General features: G+C 41.8%; 2 protein-coding genes across 5 annotated transcripts in view; one reads left to right on the top strand and one right to left on the bottom strand.

The window, feature by feature from the left end:
• FYB2 (FYN binding protein 2) overlaps positions 1-11,196 on the top strand; it is a 36,725-nt gene extending 25,529 nt beyond the window's left edge. For 2 of the 3 annotated variants that reach the window (XM_081867188.1, XM_081867190.1), the window contains exons 12-19: positions 448-517; positions 945-1,034; positions 3,071-3,099; positions 4,188-4,248; positions 6,523-6,619; positions 9,421-9,580; positions 10,138-10,171; positions 10,512-11,196. In XM_081867188.1, coding sequence (XP_081723314.1) covers positions 448-517; positions 945-1,034; positions 3,071-3,099; positions 4,188-4,248; positions 6,523-6,619; positions 9,421-9,580; positions 10,138-10,171; positions 10,512-10,521 — 551 coding nt within the window. In that variant the 3' untranslated portion in view covers positions 10,522-11,196. The remainder of the gene's footprint in view (positions 1-447; positions 518-944; positions 1,035-3,070; positions 3,100-4,187; positions 4,249-6,522; positions 6,620-9,420; positions 9,581-10,137; positions 10,172-10,511) is intronic. The other variant, XM_081867189.1, reaches the window with a different exon arrangement.
• Positions 1-23,179, bottom strand: part of PRKAA2 (protein kinase AMP-activated catalytic subunit alpha 2) — a 62,615-nt gene that overhangs the window by 20,429 nt on the left and 19,007 nt on the right. The window contains exon 9 of one of the 2 annotated variants that reach the window (XM_081867224.1): positions 20,924-21,162. In XM_081867224.1, the coding sequence (XP_081723350.1) occupies positions 20,927-21,162 (236 nt within the window). In that variant the 3' untranslated portion in view covers positions 20,924-20,926. Of the gene's footprint in view, positions 1-17,862; positions 21,163-23,179 lie in introns of those variants that run through there. The other variant, XM_081867223.1, reaches the window with a different exon arrangement.

Raw genomic sequence — 23,179 nt, 5'->3', positions numbered from 1 at the left:
AGGGAAGAGGCATTTTTCTTGCCCTCCATCTGCCCTGGCCAGCTTGAGCACCGTACAGGCAGCAACCATTTTGCACAGGTGTCCTCCCACATAAGCCCCCCTATTCTGCTCTCCCCACCCCTGTTCTGCCCTCTCCCAGGCCCAAAAGGACCTGTAAATCAGTGATCGCATATCAATTGAACACACAGAAAATTGTTGCCATCTATAGTCCTGTAGTAGCAATGTGGATGCAGCGGTGTCTGGCCACCGAGTTTGGATTGCAGAGGGGGTTTCTCCTTAAGGCTTCAAAGAAATGCTTGTGCTATGTTAATAAGGTATAATAAAAGGTCTGTTGTACATTAAACTTCATTGCTACATCCCTTAACATCTCCAAGCATTTGACTTTCTGTTCAGATAATAATTCACTGCTGGAAATTGTTTATTAAAGAGATATAAATGTATATCAAGTTTCAGAGTATGCCTGTGAAGAAACCTATGAGGATGTTCGAAGTGAAGGCTATAGTTCAACCAAGTCAGAGTGAGTGCTTTGTTCCCTGTCTTTTACCTCAAAACAGGCAGCTTAAGTAGGTTTCTACACACTAGGAAGGCAAAAACCTATGAATTTTCACTTTTGAACACCATTGGTGAAAAGGAAAGATACTCATTTAAATAAATAAATAGTATCTAGTAGTCCCTCAGAACACCCATGTTCCATTTAGACGTCTATACCGTGGATTTGTCTAATCGCTTTCAATTACCTCTTAAGTTAGTAGAAATGACTACATATTGTGGTAGTGAATTCCAGACATTAATTACAAATCTGCCATGTTCAGAATGATTGCCTTTTGCTAGTCTTAACCCTATTGCCAATCAACTTCACATTCATAAATGGTGATAAAGGATGAATGTGCATAACTTCCCAGTTCTGGGTTTAATCTTATGTTTTTAACCTTCTCTTTACCTAGTGATGTCAAAGAAAAGTTAAAGGGACTTGGGAAATTTTTCAAGAAAGGAAAATTCAAAATGAAGAATTCACACTTAAAAGAGAATTCACGGTATGTAGTCTTAATTTAAATCAACAGCTGCCCTTTATCCTGAAAACAAAGTAATTTTCCTTGATTTACTAGCCGGCTTCATGTGCATGTGACTATAAAGCTGCCTGGAGCCCAGGACAGTGTCTGTACTTAAAAGGTGTCAGCCCCCAATTCTGGCATTTGGAGAGAGGAAAGGGCAGCTGATAATGTCAAATGCTTGCCAATACTCAACAGATAATTACATTTTATCTATTTTTGTATCTCTTTGGGATCAAAACACGGGGGAATATAGGAAGCTGGCTGAGACAGACCATTACTCTATCTAATTCAGTATTGCCTATACAGTGGTACCTCGGGTTAAGAACTTAATTCGTTCTGAAGGTCTGTTCTTAACCTGAAACTGTCCTTAACCTGAAGCACCACTTTAGCTAATGGGGCCTCCTGCTGCCGCTGCGCCGCTGCTGCACGATTTCTGTTCTCATCCTGAAGCAAAGTTCTTAACCTGAGGTAATATTTCTAGGTTAGTGGAGTCTGTAACCTGAAGCGTATGTAACCTGAGGTACCACTGTACAAGTGTTTCCCAAACTTGGGCCTCCAGCTGATTTTGGACTACAACTCCCATCAACCCTAGCCATCAGGACCAGTGGTCAGGGATGATGGGAGTTGTTGTCCAAAAAACAGTTGGAAACCCATGTTTGGGAAACACTAGTCTATACTGATTGGCAGTAGCTCTCCAAGGCTTCAGACCAGAATCCGTCCCAGCCCTACTGCAACATGCTGGGGACTGAACCAGGGACCTTCTGCACATAGGGCAAATGCTCTAGCTACAGACCTTCCCTCTCCCCCCCTTTGCCAGGATTCTCAAGAAAATGATTATGTAACTTGTAATTCCAGGATCTCTTGTGCAACCTGCCAAAGGAATTCTAACACCTTGAACAGTTGTTTCATGCTCAGCTGCTCACTAGTGCTTGCATACATTTCAGCCGACTTCCTTCTGCATCAGCCTCTCTGCATAGCTGGCTCACCTTAGAATAGTGTAGTCATGTTAGGCTCTCCTCTTTGCCCATTCTTCTTCCACTGGTCCTATGATCTTGTTGCTGCTCAAGTCAGTAGGAGCTCTATTGGACGAAACACCCCCAGGACTTTACAAATGTAACTCTCTTGCAATTATGTACCTGCTGTTAGTTACAAAATGGTGTTTGCTGTGATGGATAAATGGATACGTAAGGATCCCAGTAGTGATGTATGGAAGTGAGAGCTGGACCATAAAGAAGCTGATTGCCAAAGAATTGATGCTTTTGAATTATAATGCTGGAGGAGACTCCTGAGAGTCTCATGGACTGCAAGAAGATCAAACCTCTCCATTCTGAAGGAAATCAGCCCTGAGTGCTCACTGGAAGGACAGATCCTGAAGATTGAGGGCACAAGGAGAAGGGGATGGCAGAGGACGAGATGGTTGGACAGTGTTCTCAAAGCTACCAGCATGAGTTTGACCAAACTGCGGGAGGCAGTGGAAGACAGGAGTGCCTGGCGTGCTCTGGTCCATGGGGTCATGAAGAGTCGGACATGTCTAAATGACTAAACAACAACACAGGATTTTTTTAAAATGCCAAGAGTTGGGTTCAAAAGGAGTGTATGGCACAGATGGAGAGACCGTAGCCCTCTGGGTTGGACTCCAACTCCCATAATCCCTGATTAACACTGGTTAAGACTGATAAGAAACAGAGTCCTATGTGCAGAAGTCAAATAGCTCATGAACTCTTGAGGCCACTTTTCTCCTTGTCTTTTCATATATTCTATTCCTCCCTGCAGCACTGATTTATTCTCGGTGTTACTTAGCCACGTTAGCATAATACTGTAAACAGTACTGGATATGGTTAGGTAGCAGATGTCTAACAATTTGTTCTAATGTTCATCCAAAATGTAAGTGTGATGAGAAAGCGGATGTGTGCATGCAAAAGCCTTCTTCAAAGTCTTTAACTGCATACAACCAGTACTGAAATTTATGAACCATGTTGAAACACACAACTTAGATTTTGTTTTGTTTTTCTCCTCAGCATTCTTTCCAGTTCTGCACCAAATCTGGGTAAGCTGATGTGTCCCATACTGGAAACTGCCTCCCTTTTGAACACATTGGGGTTGTGGAGGTGAGGTGTCTCTGACACTGAGGATGGAGAAGTAGACAGGTCACAAGATGTAATTGCTGATTTTTATAACACAGCCTATAATTTACATCATAATAATTGTTTACAAGTAAGTGCAACCCAGACATGTTTTCATGCACCTCCTGCCACTGATCTTGCAGGATGAATCTGCCTTTTTGTGCACTGAAAACCCACAGAGCTATATTTCATACAAACCAGAATGTTATTTTCAAAAGTTACTGCTTGCTTAGCAATTTTAAGGCTTATTATACAGGTGCTGGGAAGGCAAATGACCCTCATGCCACAAGCAAGTTGCCTAGGATTTGAGAGGTGGCAATTTCCCTGATTTGAAGAGCAGGTTATCCACTTCCTGGTTTTTTGAACAATTAGACGCTTTGTGAATTGATTTAGATGTTGAGGCAGGTTTAATTTCCGATTTGTGCATTAAATGGCTTGTAGAAGAGAAACAGGAGCTGGAATCCAGCAGTGCCTCAGGATTACAGTATTGTTTGTAACTGAGTTAACTGTTGCAATGCTGAAACTTTAATGGACAGTTGCTCATCTGTGTGTGTTTCCCTTTTCTCTCATTTCCTGCTCCAGATCAGAGCCATAGCTAGGTGATCTTGCGCCCTTGGCAGAACCAACCAGATTGCACCCCTATCCATGAACAAATTAGTTCTTCTTTCCCTTCTCCTCAAATCCCTTCTTCCACCCATTCATTTCACCCAATTTTAAAAAATCTTTTCTTATGAGGCAATAGTCAATATTTTTATTTACAGACATATTTATGGACATATTTTAGCCAATTTGGCACCCCCCTCTCGCCTGTGCCTCTGGCGGGGCCCATATCACCACCCCCTACCTATGGCCCTGCTCCAGATCACTTTGTCTCCTTTTGTGTCATGTCTATGAGATTATAAACCTGTGGGCAGGGGATGTGGCCTGTTTAAAAATCTTTGTACAGCACTTAGGAAAGTTTAGGTACACTGTAAATGGCTGATAATAACATCCACATGTGCTTTGACAACAGATGTTATGGCCCCAGAAAGCATGGTGTATGACAACATCGACGCAGAACAAAATGATACAAAGTAGGTAAAAACTGTGATAAATGACATTTTGCTCTCATAACCAAAATTCTATTGCCAGCAGTAGTGTTATGTAAATGATTCTGCTGAATACCTCTAGTACTCCATTTTGAGCCACACCATCTGCCTCGGAATATGAAGGATATGCATTTGGTTTTATTTATGCTACAATCTCAATAGATCTTAAGAGCATTCCCTTTGTGCAAAGGGAGCTAGCGATTTCTGAAAATTATTGGCATTCTCCCCAAGCGACACATTCCCAGCAATCTTTGGAGGGGCCATGATAGCAGGACAAAAACAAAACAGGTTTGCAGCATAGATGTACCCCATAGACTGCTTTTCGTGTGGATCCAGGATAACCCCCCCCCCCCAGTTTGTGAATTGTGGCAATGGCTCTAGGTTAACAGATGTGATGACAATCAGTGGTGGTGTGTGTGTGTGCTGGCTGCTGGCACTTGTGGTCACATCCTGCCTAGGAGGCCTCCCCATGTGGAGCTCTGCAGCTCGCTCCCCACAACCTTCCACACCACATGTAAGCTTGAAAAAGCCTCCTGTTGAATGCAGTAGGAGACTTTTCTCAAGCCTAAATACAGAGCCAGGGGGCATTTTGGAGGAGAGGACTTACAGCTTGGGAAGGAAGGGTTAACCCTCCTGTCATCATGCACAGTGACCTCCCCCAAACAAAACCACCCCCTGCCTCAATTAGATTGCAAATAAGCTTCAAATTTTCTAGTTTAATTGCAGTTGGATAAGGTGGGGAGGTTATAGAAAGTGTGTGTGTGTGTGTGTGTGAATGTTAGTGAGAATGAATGGGTGTGTGCACTGCATGTCTATATGAATGTATGTGTGCAGTGTGAGAATGTGTGTGGGAGATAGAGATGGTGCAAATGAGCATGATAAAAACGAATTAGTTTTTCAGCAGCATGAGAATAATTGACTACTAAATGTATAACTGTCTCTTCGTGGGGTAGAAAGCCATGGAGATGAAATTCATGCGGCATTCAAAGGAAATTTTAATTTTTGACATCTGTTCTATGTTTACATTTTTTATATATAAAAAAATCCCTTTCAGCTCTACAGCTGAATAAAACTGCTTGGTTCTCCACTTGCAACCTATTGAACTGCAAGTCTGTGTACTGCTGTAACTACATGATTCCTATTGGAAAATGTTTTTGTGATTCAGTGGTGCATGAAATGAGGCCTGTTTGTGTGGGGTATTGTGGTTGATCTCGCCGATACTCATTGTCTCTCTTTGGAGCATCAGCATTTTTTTGCAGCATGTGTGCTATTAGGAAACCTGGTGTTTCCCCAGAGAAAAATGAGATTCATAAAATGGGAAGTTAAAGTTCCTCAAGTCAAAAGAGAAGGGTTGGTGGAGAAATGTTGATGGCCCCAAAATGCAATGAAAAGGTGTATTTGTCATTATTTCCTATTTGCTTCAGGAAGCAATGGGAATCTATCCTAAAATAAATCCACTCTCTTTGCTCCTCACTAAATATTAGTAATGGAAAGCCTTGAAGCAACTGTAGTTGATCCCCCTCACCAGAAACGAATTAGTGAAAATAATTCTGAAACCATGCTTTGATCGTACCTTGTTCTCTCACTAATTGTAGTTTAAGCAAACTGGAGGTTCCTGTGTTTGGACATCAAGGGAACCATGGTTGATTTGAAATCATGTTTGATAGAAGAGAGGGAACCCAAGCCCAAGGCTCTCCAAGGCTCACTTCTGTAGCAGCAAATCATGGTTTCTCATTGCCTCCAAACTAGGCTGTAATTGTTTATTTCTCTAATATTTGCTAGTGTCCTTTTGTTCTTCTGTCCTTTTGGTATTTAAAAAGTTTCCGTGCATATGTAGACACAATTCCTGTATTGTAAAGTTAACGTTTAGAGATGCAGGATAGAAGCAATTTAAATTGGATATAAAATCTATGTTGACTAGAAAATACATTTGGCTTAATAAATTTTCTCCCTTAATAACTTTTACAAATGATATCTTCTAGATTAAATGGCATTCTTACAACAGACTCCTATGTATGTTATTTTGAAGTATGTTCAGTGAGATTTGTGACATTTTCCTTTGCATGTCTATGCAGAAGTAAGTTCCATTGAGTTCAGTGGGACTTGCTTCCAGATAAGTATACTCAACACGGATGCTTTCTTCTCACTTGTGAAAAGTGCTCTTATATGTCTCCATCTTATTCTAATACCACCCCACTTTTGTTCTGAATTGCTTACAATGAGTTGCTGGTTTATCATATGTATATTCTTTCTTCATAGGCCTTCCTCAAGAAATTTCTTCAAAGTCAAGAAACATGCTTTAGAGAAGAATAGCAAGATGACAAAAGAAGAAAAGCAGTTTAGAGAGAAGTTCATGGTAGGTTTCATTATTTTGTTTTTACAAAAAGCTTGGAATATGTTGGCATGGTTAGCTGCAATGCAGAGTCAACTCTTGCATGTGTATGGTGCATGAAAGTCTATTGCACAATCTGTCACCTCCTGTCATGTACACAACTGTGAGCTGCAATGTTCCAGAAAACTGTTCTGTTTAAATTATTTTGTCATTAGTTGCATAGGTAATTTTTCAGCAGTTTACCAAGGATTCTGGTGGTTGGTTCAGATAGAAACCTGCGAGCTGCAAAGTATAGAAGTAACAGAAGAATTGTAGGCTGCAGAACGCAGCAATCATTATGGCACACGTTTGCTAGAAACATACAGTGGTACCTCGGGTTAAGTACTTACCGTATTTTTCGCCCTATAGGACGCACTTTTTCCCCTCAAAAAATGAAGGGGAAATGTGTGTGCGTCCTATGGGGCGAATGCAGGCTTTCGCTGAAGCCTGGAGAGCGAGAGGGGTCGGTGCGCACCGACCCCTCTCGCTCTCCAGGTTTCACGCAGCTCTCCGCAAGCAGCGGAGCGCTCCCGCCGCTTGCGGAGAGGTGCCTGCATGCCGAAGCCTGCGCCCGCTGAGATCAGCGCGTCCAGGCTTCGCGGACCTCTCCGCAAGCGGCGGGAGCCAGCCCTGGGCTCCCACGGCTTGCAGAGAGCTGCCTGTTTGGGGACTGGGGTCGGGGGAAGCTCGGGCCTCCCCCGCCCCAGCCCCGCGCCTGGGGGGGAAATAATTTTTTCCCCTTTATTTCCCCCCCAAAAAACTAAGTGCGCCTTATGGGATGGTGCGTCCTATAGGGCGAAAAATACGGTAATTCGTTCCGGAGGTCCGTTCTTAACCTGAAACTGTTCTTAACCTGAAGCACCACTTTAGCTAATGGGGCCTCCTGCTGCTGCTGCACCGCTGGAGCATGATTTCTGTTCTCATCCTGAAGCAAAGTTCTTAACCCGAGGTACTATTTCTGGGTTAGCGGAGTCTGTAACCTGAAGCGTATGTAACCTGAAGCGTATGTCACCCGAGGTACCACTGTACTAAAATAGGGCTCCAATACAAGGAAATGTTTTCTAGATCTGATGCTGATTTTTCAAATCAGCTGCTTGAGCCCAGTCAGGAGTATTTCCAGCTACTTATATGATGTCTCTGGTAAGCCAGGACATAAACCTCCTAAGAGGTTATCCCAGTTTTGATGCTTGACATTTTCCAGCAGCTGAACACCCTCAGGAACTGTTTGTATGATCTTTATAATGTTTTAGGTAGTGATGGTTAGGATTTACAATGCTGGAGACAGCACTTGTTACATGTTTCTAGCTGTCCCCTCCCAATGTTTTCCATAGTTTATTATTTAATGGAGTTGAACTGAAACAGTCTAATTTTAAAAAAATCTAGTGCTCATTTTAATTTTAAATCTGCTTCTGAGACTTTGGGGAAATCAACCTTGCTGCTGCTATATTTTGGGAGCCCTGATACCTGGTAAACGGTGTTTCCTTGTGCTGCTCTGGTTTTGCCAGAAGCGGCTTAGTCATGCTGGCCACATGACCTGGAAAAACTGTCTGCGGACAAACGTCGGCTCCCTCGGCCAGTAAAGCAAGATGAGCGCCGCAACCCCAGAGTCGTTCACGACTGGTCTTAACTGTCAGGGATCCTTTACCTTTACCTTTAATACCTGGTGGGTTGGATACTAGGATTATTTTTAAACAAACAAAACCAAACAAACTGTAGGCATCATTCATATATTTCATGGTCTATTCAGAAGGCTGCAGATCCTCCTTAATAGTGATTAGAAATGTTCAAACTCATGATATAGCCTGAAATCCAAATAATAATACAACTAGTTCTACTGCATGCCCAATGAAGGTTTGGCCTTGCATTTCTCAAACATTCATCCTTATTCTCAGCCATCCCGATGCTGTGTGGCAGCCTACGAGACTTTGCAAAGCAGCTTGCGATGTAAGTTTGTGTATATCTTTTGTTCAAAGAACAAAAGATATACATACATATATATATATTGGTTGACCACAAACTTGACATGAGCCAACAGTGTGACACGGCAGCTAAAAAAGCCAATGCAATTCTGGGCTGCATCAATAGGAGTATTGCATCTAGATCAAAGGAAGTAATAGTGCCACTGTATTCTGCTCTGGTCAGACCTCACCTGGAGTACTGTGTCCAGTTCTGGGCACCACAGTTCAAGAAGGACACTGACAAACTGGAACGTGTCCAGAGGAGGGCAACCAAAATGGTCAAAGGCCTGGAAACGATGCCTTATGAGGAACGGCTGAGGGAGCTGGGCATGTTTAGCCTGGAGAAGAGGAGGTTAAGGGGTGATATGATAGCCATGTTCAAATATATAAAAGGATGTCACATGGAGGAGGGAGAAAGGTTGTTTTCTGCTGCTCCAGAGAAGCGGACACGGAGCAATGGTTCCAAACTACAAGAAAAAAGATTCCACCTAAACATTAGGAAGAACTTCCTGACAGTAAGAGCTGTTCGACAGTGGAATTTGCTGCCAAGGAGTGTGGTGGAGTCTCCTTCTTTGGAGGTCTTTAAGCAGAGGCTTGACAACCATGTCAGGAGTGCTCTGATGGTGTTTCCTGCTTGGCAGGGGGTTGGACTCGATGGCCCTTGTGGTCTCTTCCAACTCTATGATTCTATGATTCTAACCATTCAGGGTGCCCAAGCCCTTTTAGCTACCTATGCTTAATTGAAAGTAACCCCATTATTTTCAATGGGTCTTTTTCCAGTAAGTGTACATTGGATTGCATCTTTATTTTCTTATTCCCTTCTCTCAGTATGATAAGGAGATTGGGGTAATCAATACGGCAGTTGCACACTGCTCAAATACTTTGACCAAAGGAAAACTTGACTTGAGGATTACGGCAGGCGAGCAACTTGAAGTCATTGATATTACGGAAGGGAACCAACTGATATGTCGGAATTCTGAAGGCAAATGTAAGTTTTCCGAGGGGTGTTGAATGGAACGGTCATGTTTTAAGCAGAGCATAAACAAAAGAGTTTGGGTGGGTGAGAGGAGAGTTGGCAGTCTCAATGATCTCAAACTGGGTATTGGGTATTGCAAGGAAGCAATCTGAACGTGTAAGTAGCTCAAATGAAATTCTGGGCTCCCCAGACCCTTCTACAGCTGAGAACCAGACTCCTTTTTCTCGAGAAACCAAAACTCTGCTACCAGTGATGGGCTATGGATTATTTACTTGGATCAGTATTTGACTCTGGCAGTTTGAATTAGGAAAACTTATTCTTGGCATATCTCTAACTATTCACCAGTTTTAAGGCATTTACCGTATTTTTCCGTGTATGACTAGGGTTTTTTCCTTAAAAATGTCAAAAGTTAGGGGGCATCTTATACACAGATACATCTTCCCCCATCTGAGTCCCCCCAAATAAGGCGCGTCTTATAGATGGAAAAATACAGTATGTTTGGAGGATTTTGCATATGCCTAAAATATTAAGAAAGCTTTATGAATATAATTTATTTTGTTCTTTCCTAGATGGATTTGTGCTACTAGAACACTTGAATTTCAGGTAGGTTTTGTGTATTTTTTATCCCGATGCTAAGAGAACAATTTCATAAGCATTTTTGCTTGAGGTTTAGTGTGGCAGGATCTGGTAGTTTTGTTTGTTCTTTGAGACAATTAAAGTAAGAGGCTCCTTTATAATTTTATTTTGGGAATGATTCGTGTTCTTACGTAGCTGCATTGTTTTATACTTTCTGGATGCCCCATGATCATATTTTAAAGTAGCTGCATTCAAACACCAGTCAAACACTAAGGGAGTTGCTTCTTTTGTTTCCCAATGTATTTATCACCAATAAATAAATACCCATGCGCAAAGCTGGGGTAAACTTGTGCCTTTTCTTTTGTAGCAGACATTAGCACTGTACATCTGGAGCACAACTGTTTCCTATGAAGTGATGATGTATCGATGGCATCCACTGAAAATAAGCACCAGTAAGAAACTTCTTTGCGTGGGAAGAAATAGAATTGAGTTGTTGATGGCAAACTGAATGCTAAGCTTGAATTCTTCAGTAGCTCACAGTTAACAGCTGCCACTTGCTTGAATGATAGACAAGGAGTTGAGCATGGTTGCTTTCCAATATTGCAAGTTCGAAATTGTTTTGCAAGTTCATGCTGTGCCATTTGTGTGACTTGATAATTTAGATTCTAGCTAACTGCAGGGATCCCGAGACCCTCATGCACACAGTTAATGAACCTGCATATGTATAGGAGGCTTTCGTCGGATTTTGTTTCCAGCTCCCATCCCCTCCTGAACGAGAGGATTTTCAGTTATGACAGATGGAGAACATGTAAAGTTCCTGTGCATGTGCAGAAATCACCTTGGTTCCTTGGATCATGGCCAGCATACTTACCATTTTGTGTGTGAAACAGCTGGTCTGTGTGTGTGTTGTCAATGATGAAAATGTAAGCCTTGGCATTTGTCCTGTATGCTCCTATATTAAGTCTGCATCAATCCCTGTACATATTAGATGTGCTGTTGGCATACTTGAAACATTCCTTGTAGATGTAAATAAAATGAAGTATGAATTGACATTTAATAGATTGTTTTTGAAGGCGATGCTGCTTAAAACTTGGCTTCCTGTTTTTATTTAACTTAATCTGTAAGTAGCTTAAATAAAAGAAGGGAAGTAGCTTTGAGTTAAGAACAAATGGCCATGGGGGGGGGGGGACCCTAGTTCAAAGATGAGAGGCCTTGACACAAATGCATGTTGGCCTGTTCTTCTGGTTTTGTGGTAAATGGGCTGGTTTCCCTCTAGATTTACAATGTCTTCACAGCCAGGCATCCCATGGTAAACTGTGCAAAGAAGGGTTGAATGGGAGTATGTGCAATGAATATCTGAACTTATTGTAGAAGACTCGCCAAAGAAAGTAAAACTAATGCAGATTGGTAAAAATAGGCACCGTGTGCACAGAGGTCTTGAAAACTACATTGTTTCAAGTTTGTACAATCAAATTAGAGTTTCTGTTTGTTTCAACAATTATTAATGTTATAACAATTGATTGGATTTATTAGAAAACATGACTCGTTATGGACGCCAATTGTAGAAATGGCACTTGTTATAATGACCAGATAGTACAGCATGTGGGGGAAATCTGAATAAAAGCCAAATCCCAGTCTCAAGCAAGAACGTCTTTAGAATTTGATACCCTGGAGTTTTGATTTTCTAACATGTGGATGGAATTAAGTGTGCTGACAATGCACGCTTGCTTTCAAAGTGGCTTAAGCTTACAAAACACAGGTTTGTCAGCACAAAATATTTAACTTCCATAATCTCAGGAGAAAACTCAGAAGAAATGTGGATTTGTGTAAATCAACAGTTTCCACATTAGATAAACTTAACGTTAATTACTTTGACTTGGCTTGTCAGTCTCTTTGATATGCAACCACCGGAGCTGGATTGTAGAAATGAAAAATGGATTATTTTGATGGCAAATACTGAGATATTTCCTTGATAGTCATGTCAATTAGCTGAATTTCCCTACACTGTGCTAGAATCTGGGCCTCTCTTTTTTTTTTTTTAAGCAAAAAACCTATTTCAGGCCCAGTACCTGTACATGGATGCCTGAAGTTAGTGTTGGGAAAAATACCATTAAATAGTATGTGGGAACAAACTCTAGATTAGCTTTCTGTCCTGATTTCTAGTGGGCAATGCGAATGGGCTTTCCTTAATATTGTGCCTGCCTTTGTGCCACCCCGTGATTATTTTTCACTTTTAATGGCAATTCTCTGGAAGCTAGAGTTTTCTGATAACTTGCTAAGCATTTTCTTCCACACGCTGCTCCCTGGTAATTCAAGACATACCTCACTTTGCTATAAGCAGACAGAAGGTATCTTAAGTCCTTTGATTTTATCACAAGAACAGCTCAAGCATGTAGCATTTTGTAAGATTCTCATCTCTTTATTAAAGTGCAAATGTCAACCATGGAGTAATAATCACAAACAGTGTGGTACAATAAAAGGGGAGGGGGGAAATCAACACCAAAATAGGTCAGTGAAACTGCAGCCACCCAACCTTCATTTTCTGCTTAAGTTACAAAACTAAATGGGCAGGGAGTAGTGCCTTCCCTGCAACACTGTCATATATGCAAAACACTGATCAGTTTTAAGATCATCCAGACTTGCTTTCCTATCTGAACAGGGATGCCAGCTTGGATTGGATTTGGACATGAATGTCTGAGAAGCGAGACTGAATTAAAATTTGAGCCATAAGATTCTTAGGCTTCTCACCCACCCTTGCCAGCTCTTGCAGCCCCCAAAAGACCTTTCCCCTAGCTCCTGCTCCCCAGAACTGAATCCTCTCTACTTTTCAGGCAGAAGCGGTAGCATGCAAGGGCCCTTCCTCCTTTTCCTCTTTCTCTCTATTCCTCCTGTACTGATAAGCAGCATCCTGGAAGCTCCAGGGAACCATGAAATATATCATTTCTCTCAAGGACCAAAAGGAAAGGGGAAGTTAGTTTCAGTAAAGTGGGTTAGCAGGTAGGGCATCTGGGAACTCTGAAAACTGGCTGGACTGGGAGCATTCTTTTGAGCCCTCAGAATATCTCTAAATATAATAATTTGGGGGCAACAATTGGGAGATCAAAGTTAATCCACAGGTACGTTTGAGAGAGCTTGCCTATCTCCACTTTTGTCAATTAATGAGGGTTGGGTATCCAGAGTTCATGGCATTCCTCCATTTTTACACAAGAGAAGCTGCATGACACAGGCTTCCCTGCTATTACCCAAGTTACAAGTAGTTCAAGGACACAGTTGTCAGGTGGCTTGCAGTTTTGTTGTGCACACTGAAGAAGAAAATGCTGCTAGATTTACAAAATATACATACAAAGGTTTCTTAACACAGAAAAACTGGGTTCACTTCCAAAGTAAGAATAAACACTACTGTATCATTGGTATTCATTTCAGAGCTTTGTGAGGTTAGGATACATTCACCACTTAGGGAGAGAAATGCATGAATGAACATGGAGACACCAAATAAATAAATTACATAAATAAGTTTGATCAGTTAAGGCATTTTCAGCAGGAGATTCAAGGCTTTTTGAGGGGAGAATATACTTTATCTGAATGCAAGGGTAAGAGAGAATTAGAAGATTTAATATTGTGACCAGGTTTCTTGTCTACTAAATGTGTGTAAAGAAATATTGCTGTTCAATGCATAGAAGACTGCATTTACTAAGGGTTTAAATGCTTAATTTTACAGTAACTTAGAATTTCCACAACCAGAAAAATCAACACATTGCAATTTACCGCATAGCTTCTGACGTTCTTGAGTCAAAGTCACTAAGAGAAATTACATTTGGGATATTAATTCTTCTTGAAAGCAACTGTCACTCCTGAAGAGACAAGACAACTTTTTGAACTGAGTAATGGCTTGCCTTTTCGGGCATGGGAGCTGCTTTGGAGAAACATCAAAGAAAGGCATACGAGCATTGACTGTTACTTTTTGCTTGTATGCTGACTTGCTTGTAGTGTAAGCCATAGCCTGGTACCTGATCTAGTGTGCACAGAGGAAGTTCTCCTGCCCACAAACATTTTCTTGCTCACTTCAATGGAAGGGCAGCTCTACATGTGCAAAGAGCTGTGCCTGTGGACCTGCTACTTGCTTTGAAGTGAACGGGGCATCCTTCAGAATCTCCTCCTGTACATTGTATGTAGTGGATTGGGACACACTTTAGCTTCCTATAAAAGCGTGCCAAATCTTAATAGCAAACATGTTAAACACTGGATGGGATGAGCCTGAAGCCCAAATAAGTCATGGATAACCTGGGGCTGGAGTGGAGAAAAGAAAGGAGTGACAAATTATTTTAAAAAATAGCTGGATAAAATAAATGTTAGGGTAGGTGCCACAGAATTCAGCCCCAAGACCTAGGAAGCTGTCTTATACTGAGTCAGAAAATACTGGCTCAAATAACTGTGTATTAACTACACTGAGTAACAGCAGCTCCGCAGGGCTTCAGTCAGTCGTCTTTCCAAACCCTATGCTGGGGATTGACCTCTGGGCCTTTTGCATATAAAAAGCATGAGAGCAAATACTGACCTACATGGCTCTTTCACAATGGCATCCTAGCTGCTGCTCTACAGGAGGTTTCCAACAAGAAGTTTTATCCCATGCAAATGCAAACACTGAGGCAACGTGAGAACACAGCAAGCACACTTCAAGTATTTAAAAAATCTGCACCTAGGGTACTGAAGGCAGCGCACTAAATGAGTGGAAATGAATCGTTTGTGATTTTTAGCAGCTGATATGAGAAGGCACGGTTTTGTATTCTCTAGCTCAGGCTGATCTTCCTCCTAAAAACAATATGCTACCACTGCTAATAAACGGCAAATTGCCTAGACTTACTAAGCTACGTCTGTAAATTATGTCATATGTGGTGTGTGGTGATGCGAAGAAATTGGTGCGATTCTACCACAGATGCAGCAGGGACCACTGGGGGGAAAAATTCGTGAAGGTTAGTACCCTTACTGGAAACAAAGTTTAAAGACTACAGAATTTATCCTGTATTATATTGTGCTATTTTAAATCCTTATCCAGTGTTCCTTCTAGAAAATAGCTAGTGGTTTCTTATCTGCAACACGCCATTAAACCAGCAGCTGAAAATTGTGCTTTAGTGCTCAGCTTTGCATAAATGCATCTATTCTGCTTGCTCAAATACATATTTGCAGGTGTGTGTTGGCTATCTGGCATACATTCCTTTGCCTTACTGGAATTAGGCTTGAAAGAAGTCTTCTCTTGTAGTGTGGTGTGTGGATGGTGCCCACAATGATTTGCCCACATGGCAAATGTGTTCATGGACCCCCCAAAAGGTTAGCACAGCCTTTTTAAGGGTAGAATAGCAATTAGTCTTTAATGTCAGTGATAACTTTGGCAGATGTTTTGAAGCACCTGACACTCAGATGCTTCTAAATTGTAGTTCTAATTCTTGCCACAGTGGAAGTATGACAATGAGGATGTATCCACACGAGATGTGGCTTTTTATTATTGGCAAGCAACGTCTGTGGTGCCAGATCTCGGCCAATGCTCCCAGGTGCGAGTGACATTACAAATAATTTATAACCACTCAGAAATACTAATAAAACTATTCTTCATCTCTATCCTGTGGTAGTATCAAATTATTTATTTAAAAAGTAGCACTGATTCTTCCCCCGCCCGCCCCCGCTCCCAATATTAGTAGTGTCTTTCTTAAAAAGAGGTAAAGTGCAATAAAAGTGCTAAATTTAAAAGTAGCAATTTAAGAATTTATGTCTGTCATATAAGTAAGGGTTAAGAGTTGGCCAAGGAAACCTGTTCCTATGCACTATGCATGGGAAATATTTTAACAGCCCAGGAAAAGACAATGACATTCCACTCAACTGGTAGTGGAAATAGTTATATTGCTAACTCTTCCCTACTGCTACCTTTCTTCTCCCAACTATTTCCTTCGGCCAAACTGATGGGCTCCCTATATGGAGTGAGCTTTCAGAGCATTTCAAGATGAAGAATTGGGGGATAAGTCAAAGAAGCAGAATTGCACAGAATATAGCCTGTATTTCATGTATTAGTCATGTGAAGGGGTTCTGTGAGATTAACCCCTGATACTGCACAGCTTACCCACACTGGCATCCACACACTGAGCATGGGTGTGTGGGTGGGGTGCTTGGGGGAGCCTACACATGTAGAGAGGCACGCACAGAAGCTTCCCCACTTACATGCCTGTGTTCAGTGTCTGGGACAGGAAAGCTGTGCAGTGTTGGGTGAGCGGGGCCAGCAGTACAGCCTGCTACTCCTTCAGTCAAGGCGAGTCCTTTCCTATGACTGTGTGAAGTAAGCCATAGTGCCTCCTAGGAAAATGAATATCCTGCAGTAGTTCAGAACAAACGGGAAACTGAAAAACAGTTTTGATAAAACGATGCTGTAACAATGATGGAGAAGACTTGTTTGGCAAATGTTTTCCGACAGAGGCTTTTGACTAAAGCTGTGCCAACTGTTCTCCAATTATTACTATTTATTTATTTATTTTTTAATAACTGTTTATGGCCCCAGTGTAGTTTTTTGGCCCTCTTGTCTTGACTTGGAGCCTATTCTGCTTCCTTTTAGTTTATCAGGCAATTGATATCAAGCCCACTATAAAATTAAACAAAAGCAGCTAATACTTATTAAGAGAAAAGTGACATAAAAATCCACCCCCCCAAATGTTACTTAAACATCCACACAAGCTATAGCTTTGTCATCCTAAAAGCAAGGTTTTTACCCTTTAAAAATGGCGTGTTATTGCAAATTTGGTAAACCTGATTCCTTCAGCTATCCTGCAGAAAAGGAACAATAAAATAATAATATAATAATAATAATTTATTATTTATACCCCGCCCATCTGGCTGGGCCTCCCCAGCCACTCTGGGCGGCTTCCATAGAAACCAAAAATACAGTAAAAACACAAGTTATTCCTGCTTTATCAGTATATCAGTAGAGGTCACAGTCAATTAAGCTTTGGAGGTACATTGAAGCCCTGAGGTCTGGAACAGTATTGTCAAATTTACATTCCAGCTTTCATGAAACAGCACACGGAAGGAATTCTATCTGCTCTTATATTAGAAAGGTAAATTTGGCTGCTGTCCTGTTTTGGGGGGTTGGGGGGAATAGCCAGCGTCTTTGTCACTAGGAAGAACATTCAAAATGAAATGCAAAACTCAAACAACTCCTTAGACCTCAAGGGCACTGGCCTGTACCATGCAGGGAACCCCACATGAGGCTGCCAAAATATATTTTGGTCAACGTAATGACAAGTCTGTCCGGTGCAGCCTCCCTCTGTATTATAATTTCTCAGTCAGTTGTGAGACAATGACCATGAGCACCTGTGATTTGTGGAGTATGAAATACATTTCTTTCTTTTTGCCTAATGAAACAGCACAGCCCACCAACATGTTATATTTACCACTGTGAAGGGCTACTTCAGGGCCAACCGTACGCCATTTGTGAAGAAAGTGCATCCTGAGATGGCATCCCAATGTTGGGTCAGCATGGCTGATGCACTGCAACATTCAAGACTGATTATCTGCCTGCTGCCCTACTGGAGAATGCACACTACACGCGGTCAGAAAACATTCAAGACACAAAGCTTGTCCCACTGCAGCTCTATGTTGGACTAGCTTTGGCTCAGTCATTAGGAAGAAGGAAAGTGGAAGCTGATGTGTTTATAATTCAACAGAAGTTTGAATAGAGCTGGTTGGAAGCAACAAGGTGAATTGAGAAAGAAGGGGGCAAAAGGCAACATAACCATGGTTTAAGCACTGAAAGATGTTGACAATGTAACTGTAGAGAGAAAAGGAGCAGACTGGGAAACATTCCTGACTCCTAGTAAATTTTCAGATCTTGGGGATTACAGAAGCCTGACCCAAGTCCCAGACAAAGTACACACCTTGAGGGGTTGAGTCCACTGTGGATTCCTAGTTATCTCTCTTAGGACATATTTCAAAAGACAATAGGGCCCGGGAGCAACTGGTTCTTCCTGAGCACTGAATGCCTGGTCTTGATCAGTGGGAAACAGATTGTCTAGCCTTTATGGCAAGCACAATCTGCTCTGCTCTTGCTCCCACAGCTGGCTGTGTAGCAGAATGCCAACCAGCTGGACCTTGTGACAAGAAATGCACTCCCGTATCTGAATTTTTAAAAACTTATTTGGTTTGGTTTTTAAGGTCATGGATTAAACATTTTTAAAGCCCTTTTTTATGATTGTCAGTTATATACATTTCAATAGTTTTACAATTATTCTAACATTTCAAAACTCAACTTCCTTCCTCCTCTTTCTGAGATTCCTTAATTTTATTTTTATCATTCCCTGCATATTCTAAGTTAACTTATTCTTTTACTCATCTACTTTAAATATATACTCTTATGAAACTGCAGGTTATTACAATAATCCTGCCAATGCCCTTATCTGTTTACAATTAAGAAGTCATTTCTTGAAGAGGTTATGCTGACGAAGATCTGTGTTAGAATCAGGATCAAGCAGATAAGGTTAAAAAAAAGAGGAATGAAGCCACAGCAGGAAAGAAAACCCAGGCTCAGTCCTGAACGGAGGTCCATTCATCTTGCGAGCCAGGATATTCTTCATTTGATTCTTTACCTTAATGCTCCTAATTTTATCCATTACCCTCTTTCCTGCTGTATTGCTGAATATACTCTCTAATTATCTTGCTTTATGCTGGTGAACAAGGGTGTTATCAAAGGACCTCACTCCTGAAGAAAGATATAATTTTTTCTCCCCTATCCCACTATTATGAGTTTTACATAGATGGCTACAGCAATCTTTATCTGCTCTACAGCTGCCATGGGGTTAATGATTGCTCCTCATTTAAATATACAGGCCTTGCGCTTTGATATTTCTGGTACAAGGCAGGGGCTGCAATGATTGATGGAAGACTAATAATGTGATTAAGAGCAGGCTGCGAGTATTGCTTATGGGATATAGTAGGTGGTCTGAGCTTAACAAGCCCAGGACAATGAACAGCAGTGAGCACAAAATGGTTATGAAAGGCTGTAGTGGAAAGAATTCCTTTGGAGGGAACAGAAACTCCCAAATGCAAAACTTTAATTAAAGCTGTGAAAAAATGTTGCTGTGGGATGTTTACTAAATGAGATGGTAGCCCTGTGCAACCATGTCACATAAGGCTTTTTCCAGCATTCAAGTGCTGACTGACTTCTAGTGATCGCCAGCTAGGAGATTCAGTATCCAAACAGGGGAGAGCAAAGGATACATGTACACACACCCATCAGCCACTTCTGGGCAGCAAGAGAGGAGGCAAGGTGGGTCTGGTACATGCACTGCAGGCATATATTATAGGTGTGTGGGTGTGTGTATACACACACAAAATGGTGTGTCCTTTTGTGCACCTTGTTGGCACTGTTGCTGTATAATTACAGCATACTGACCCATCTCTTTCATTCTAACAGATTTCTCTTTTGAGGATGTACAGCAGGGGTGGCTAACCCATAGTCCTCCACCCTTTTTTTTGTTTGTTTGTTTGGGGCAACAGGTCCCCCTCATTCCCAGTCACAGCAATTAGGGCTGGAGTCCAACAACATCTGGAAGGCCTCAGGTTAGCCATCCATGATCTACAACTCTCTACAAGGGTGTGAAACACCCTAGCAGTAATCAAAACTATGTTAAGAGTGTGCTGAATTCAGAAAAGGACTAAATCAAAGGATATATTGGATGGAGAACTGCCTGTGCATTGTTCCTCAATGGTAATACCCGATTCTCTCTCTTATTTTGCCACAATATGACAATAATATAATAGACTCAGGCCACTGTTGTTGACTATAATGGTCAGCAGAATTTAAATCCTGCTCTCCGCTGTTTTAGGAAATTGTGGGTTTCTCCTGCTGTGGTGCGTTACTTTACAGAAGTGTGCTTAAAATGGAGGAATGCACTTGTAGGCTGCAGCTGTTCATTCATATGAACCTATGAGCAGGGAACAAGATTCCTGTTGACTTCTGAACATTCAAAGAGCGCTTCCACGAGGCGGGGAGTGGGGAAGGGAGAGAGAATGTTACACTGCAGCTTGGCCACAGAGGCTTGTCATCAACTGTTTCCTAGCCAGAGATGCCTGAGACTAAAACCTGTACATATTTGATATGTGGGATTGAAAACATTCAAAAATTGCACTTCTCATCGAGCTACGGTCCTTCTACAAAAGGTGATTTTACATGTTACAGTAGGTGAAAGAACAGCAAAGGTGAAAATTTCTTCCACATGCGTAAAGTGAAAATCAACCCCATCAGAAGGATAAAGTATACATTTTCTGATATCAGTTTTTTCAGAATCCTTTGGAGAAATACTCAAGTATTCAGGAACATTATTGCACTGATATGTTTACAATGGCAGGGGCACTGTGGGTTCTGTGACTGGAGACATTTTTCAGATTTTTGGCAGACGTTGCTGTTTCCTACATAATTGAAGCTTAGTGTGGCAAGCGATGAGACTGGACAGTGATCAGCTGTTGGACAACAGGCCCAAAGCCCTCCTCCACTGCTTTCTACCTCCACTTCTACCTCCACTTCTAACACAACTATTCCAAATTCCTTGCAAAAAGAATGAAGCAAATTCTGCAATAAGGATTACATAAAATCGAACGCATTTGTCTACTTCCCTTAATATACATCATATATTCTGGGTACCGAATCTGGGATTTCTACCTCATGGATTAGGTTCCTTGCTGCACGTGCCCAAATGATCCTTTGACATGCAGCTTTTGCAAAGAAATCAAGCTTCTGAATGATACCTGTCAGCGAGCCAGCGCCATGATGAGACTGGCACACATTTCAAAGAAATCCATGGTGTGGCTACCGAGACGAGGTGTCACAGAGGTCATGCTCCCGGTCAAGGAGCCCATGAGAGACCCAGGAAGTGACTGGCAATCAGCGGTGGCGGAATCGAGACTCAGCCTCGGTCTGTGCAAGCGGGCTGCGGAGCAGGAGCGCTGAGGTGTAGAAGAGCCTGACCTTTGCTCCATGACATCATCTTGAAGGCACAAACAGAAAACAAAGGTTTTAAACATCTGCTCAGGCTGATAGGAGGCTACTGTTCCTTTCTCCGGTAACTGACTTTGCTTCTATGCTTTATGGCAGCCTCTCTTCAGAAAGTGTGGCTTGCAAGAAGAGACTGAGATAAGCTTGATACGTGGAAGACATTTCAGGAAACATACAATAAACTACAGCAAAACCCATGCAAGCATTGCTCACCCATCTCCCCCCTCCTTGGGCCATGGCTCTCTCATATTAAGTTTGGGGAGTGGGAATGAGCAACAATGCAGGAGTTCCTGTGCCACAAAGATTGCATGAGAAGTTTAGGATCTTAAAGTTGTAGAGTTGGAAGGGACCCCAAGAGACATTTAGTCCACCCCCTGCAATGCAGGAATCTCAGCTACAGCATCCATGACAGATGGCCATCCAAGTGCTGCTTAAAGACCTCCAAGGAGAGTCCACCACCTCTCATGGGAGTCTGTTCCACTGCTTAACAGCTCTTGTTGTCAGAAAGTTATTCCTGATGTTTAGTTGGAATCTTGTTTTTTGTAACTTGAATCCATTGGTTTGGTTCCGAGCCTCTGGACCAGGAGAAAACAAGCCATTTCTGCCTATCTCCTTCAAACCACACTTTCTCTGCAAACTCTTGATGAGGTAGCTGTTGCATCTCCTTTTTGTGCTCTGTACACTGCCAGCTGACTCTCTCTTTTGCTGCATCTTTTTAAATATTCTTAATCAAGCCCAAGACTATCCTTTCACTTTGCTTCACCTGCCTCTCTTGTGTCCCTAAGGTTGTAGCCTATTTCAATGGAATTTAGTGCTATTCAAGCTTCCATACTGCTGGCTTTAAAAGGACGCTGCTGTTGGACAGCTGTGTTCCATTTGTATTCACTCAGAAGTAAGTCCCACTGTGTTAAATGGGCCTCGCTCCCAACCAAGTATGTATATGACTGCAGCCTAAACTGCACATTAACTTGGGGAAGGGGAATCTGTGGCCTTCCAGATGTTGGATTTGAATCCCCACTAGCCCAGCCATCATAGCCAAAGAGCAGGTGGGAGTTGCAGACTTTTCTTTGGAATGCACACTTAATAGTTCATATTTGCATCGTTTTATTGAATATTTAAGGCCCTTTGTATTTTACTGTAAATTGCTTTGGGATGCCTCTGTATGTGGGAAGCAAATTAAAAATATAATAAAGTAAACATATAGAGAGCCACAGATTGACTATCCCATATTTAACTGGGCTGGTGCCAAGGAAGAGACTGCACCGCACCGCTTCTGAGTTCTGTGGGAAAAAAGCACTGGTGGTAATTAGCTGAATATTCACAAGCTTTGACTGTCATGTTGAAATGTGTAGCTTTGATGACAAAGAACCTTACGTAAAACAGCTAAATTACATAAACATCTACAGTATTATTTTGGACATAATGAATAACTGAAGTGATTCTTAGCTGTAATGAAAGTGAAATTTACTGTATTGTAAGACTGCAATGCTCCCCGTGGCGCAATGGGTCAGTGCATCTGGCTGCTAACCAGAAGGTTGGTAGTTTGAGCCCACCCAGGGATGGCTGTGGGCAGGATTTCTGCATTACATGGGGTTAGACTAGATGACCCTTAGGGTACCTTCCAACTCTACAATTCTATGATTTTATGAATTCTTAACTGGGTAAAAGTCCTGTTGAACTCCATGGGGCTTACTTCTGAGTATGTAAGGGACTGCACTGTAAAAAATAATATTGTGTCTCAACTAGTAGCAGTAATTGTAACAATTCTACAGAGGTGGGGAAGAATTTCACTGCAAAAGTTCATTATTCGGAACTCCAAAATGGTTTATGGTCAGAAAAGGTTTGCAACAGAATTATCCATTTAAGGGTTATTGTGAATCCTGCTAGGAGTAGAATTCTCTCTTAACCTACCCAACTGCAATTAAATTGTCACAGTTAAGATTAGAGGTGACAAAAAGATTAAGGTAGTACTGCTGGAACAGCAGTCCTCACTAGGAGATATCATAAAG

Source organism: Podarcis erhardii (genome assembly GCF_964252035.2).
Source record: "Podarcis erhardii genome assembly, chromosome: 6".
NCBI lineage: Eukaryota > Metazoa > Chordata > Lepidosauria > Squamata > Lacertidae > Podarcis > Podarcis erhardii.
Note: the sequence above shows the minus strand (reverse complement) of the source record. Positions and strands in the feature narration are given on the sequence as shown.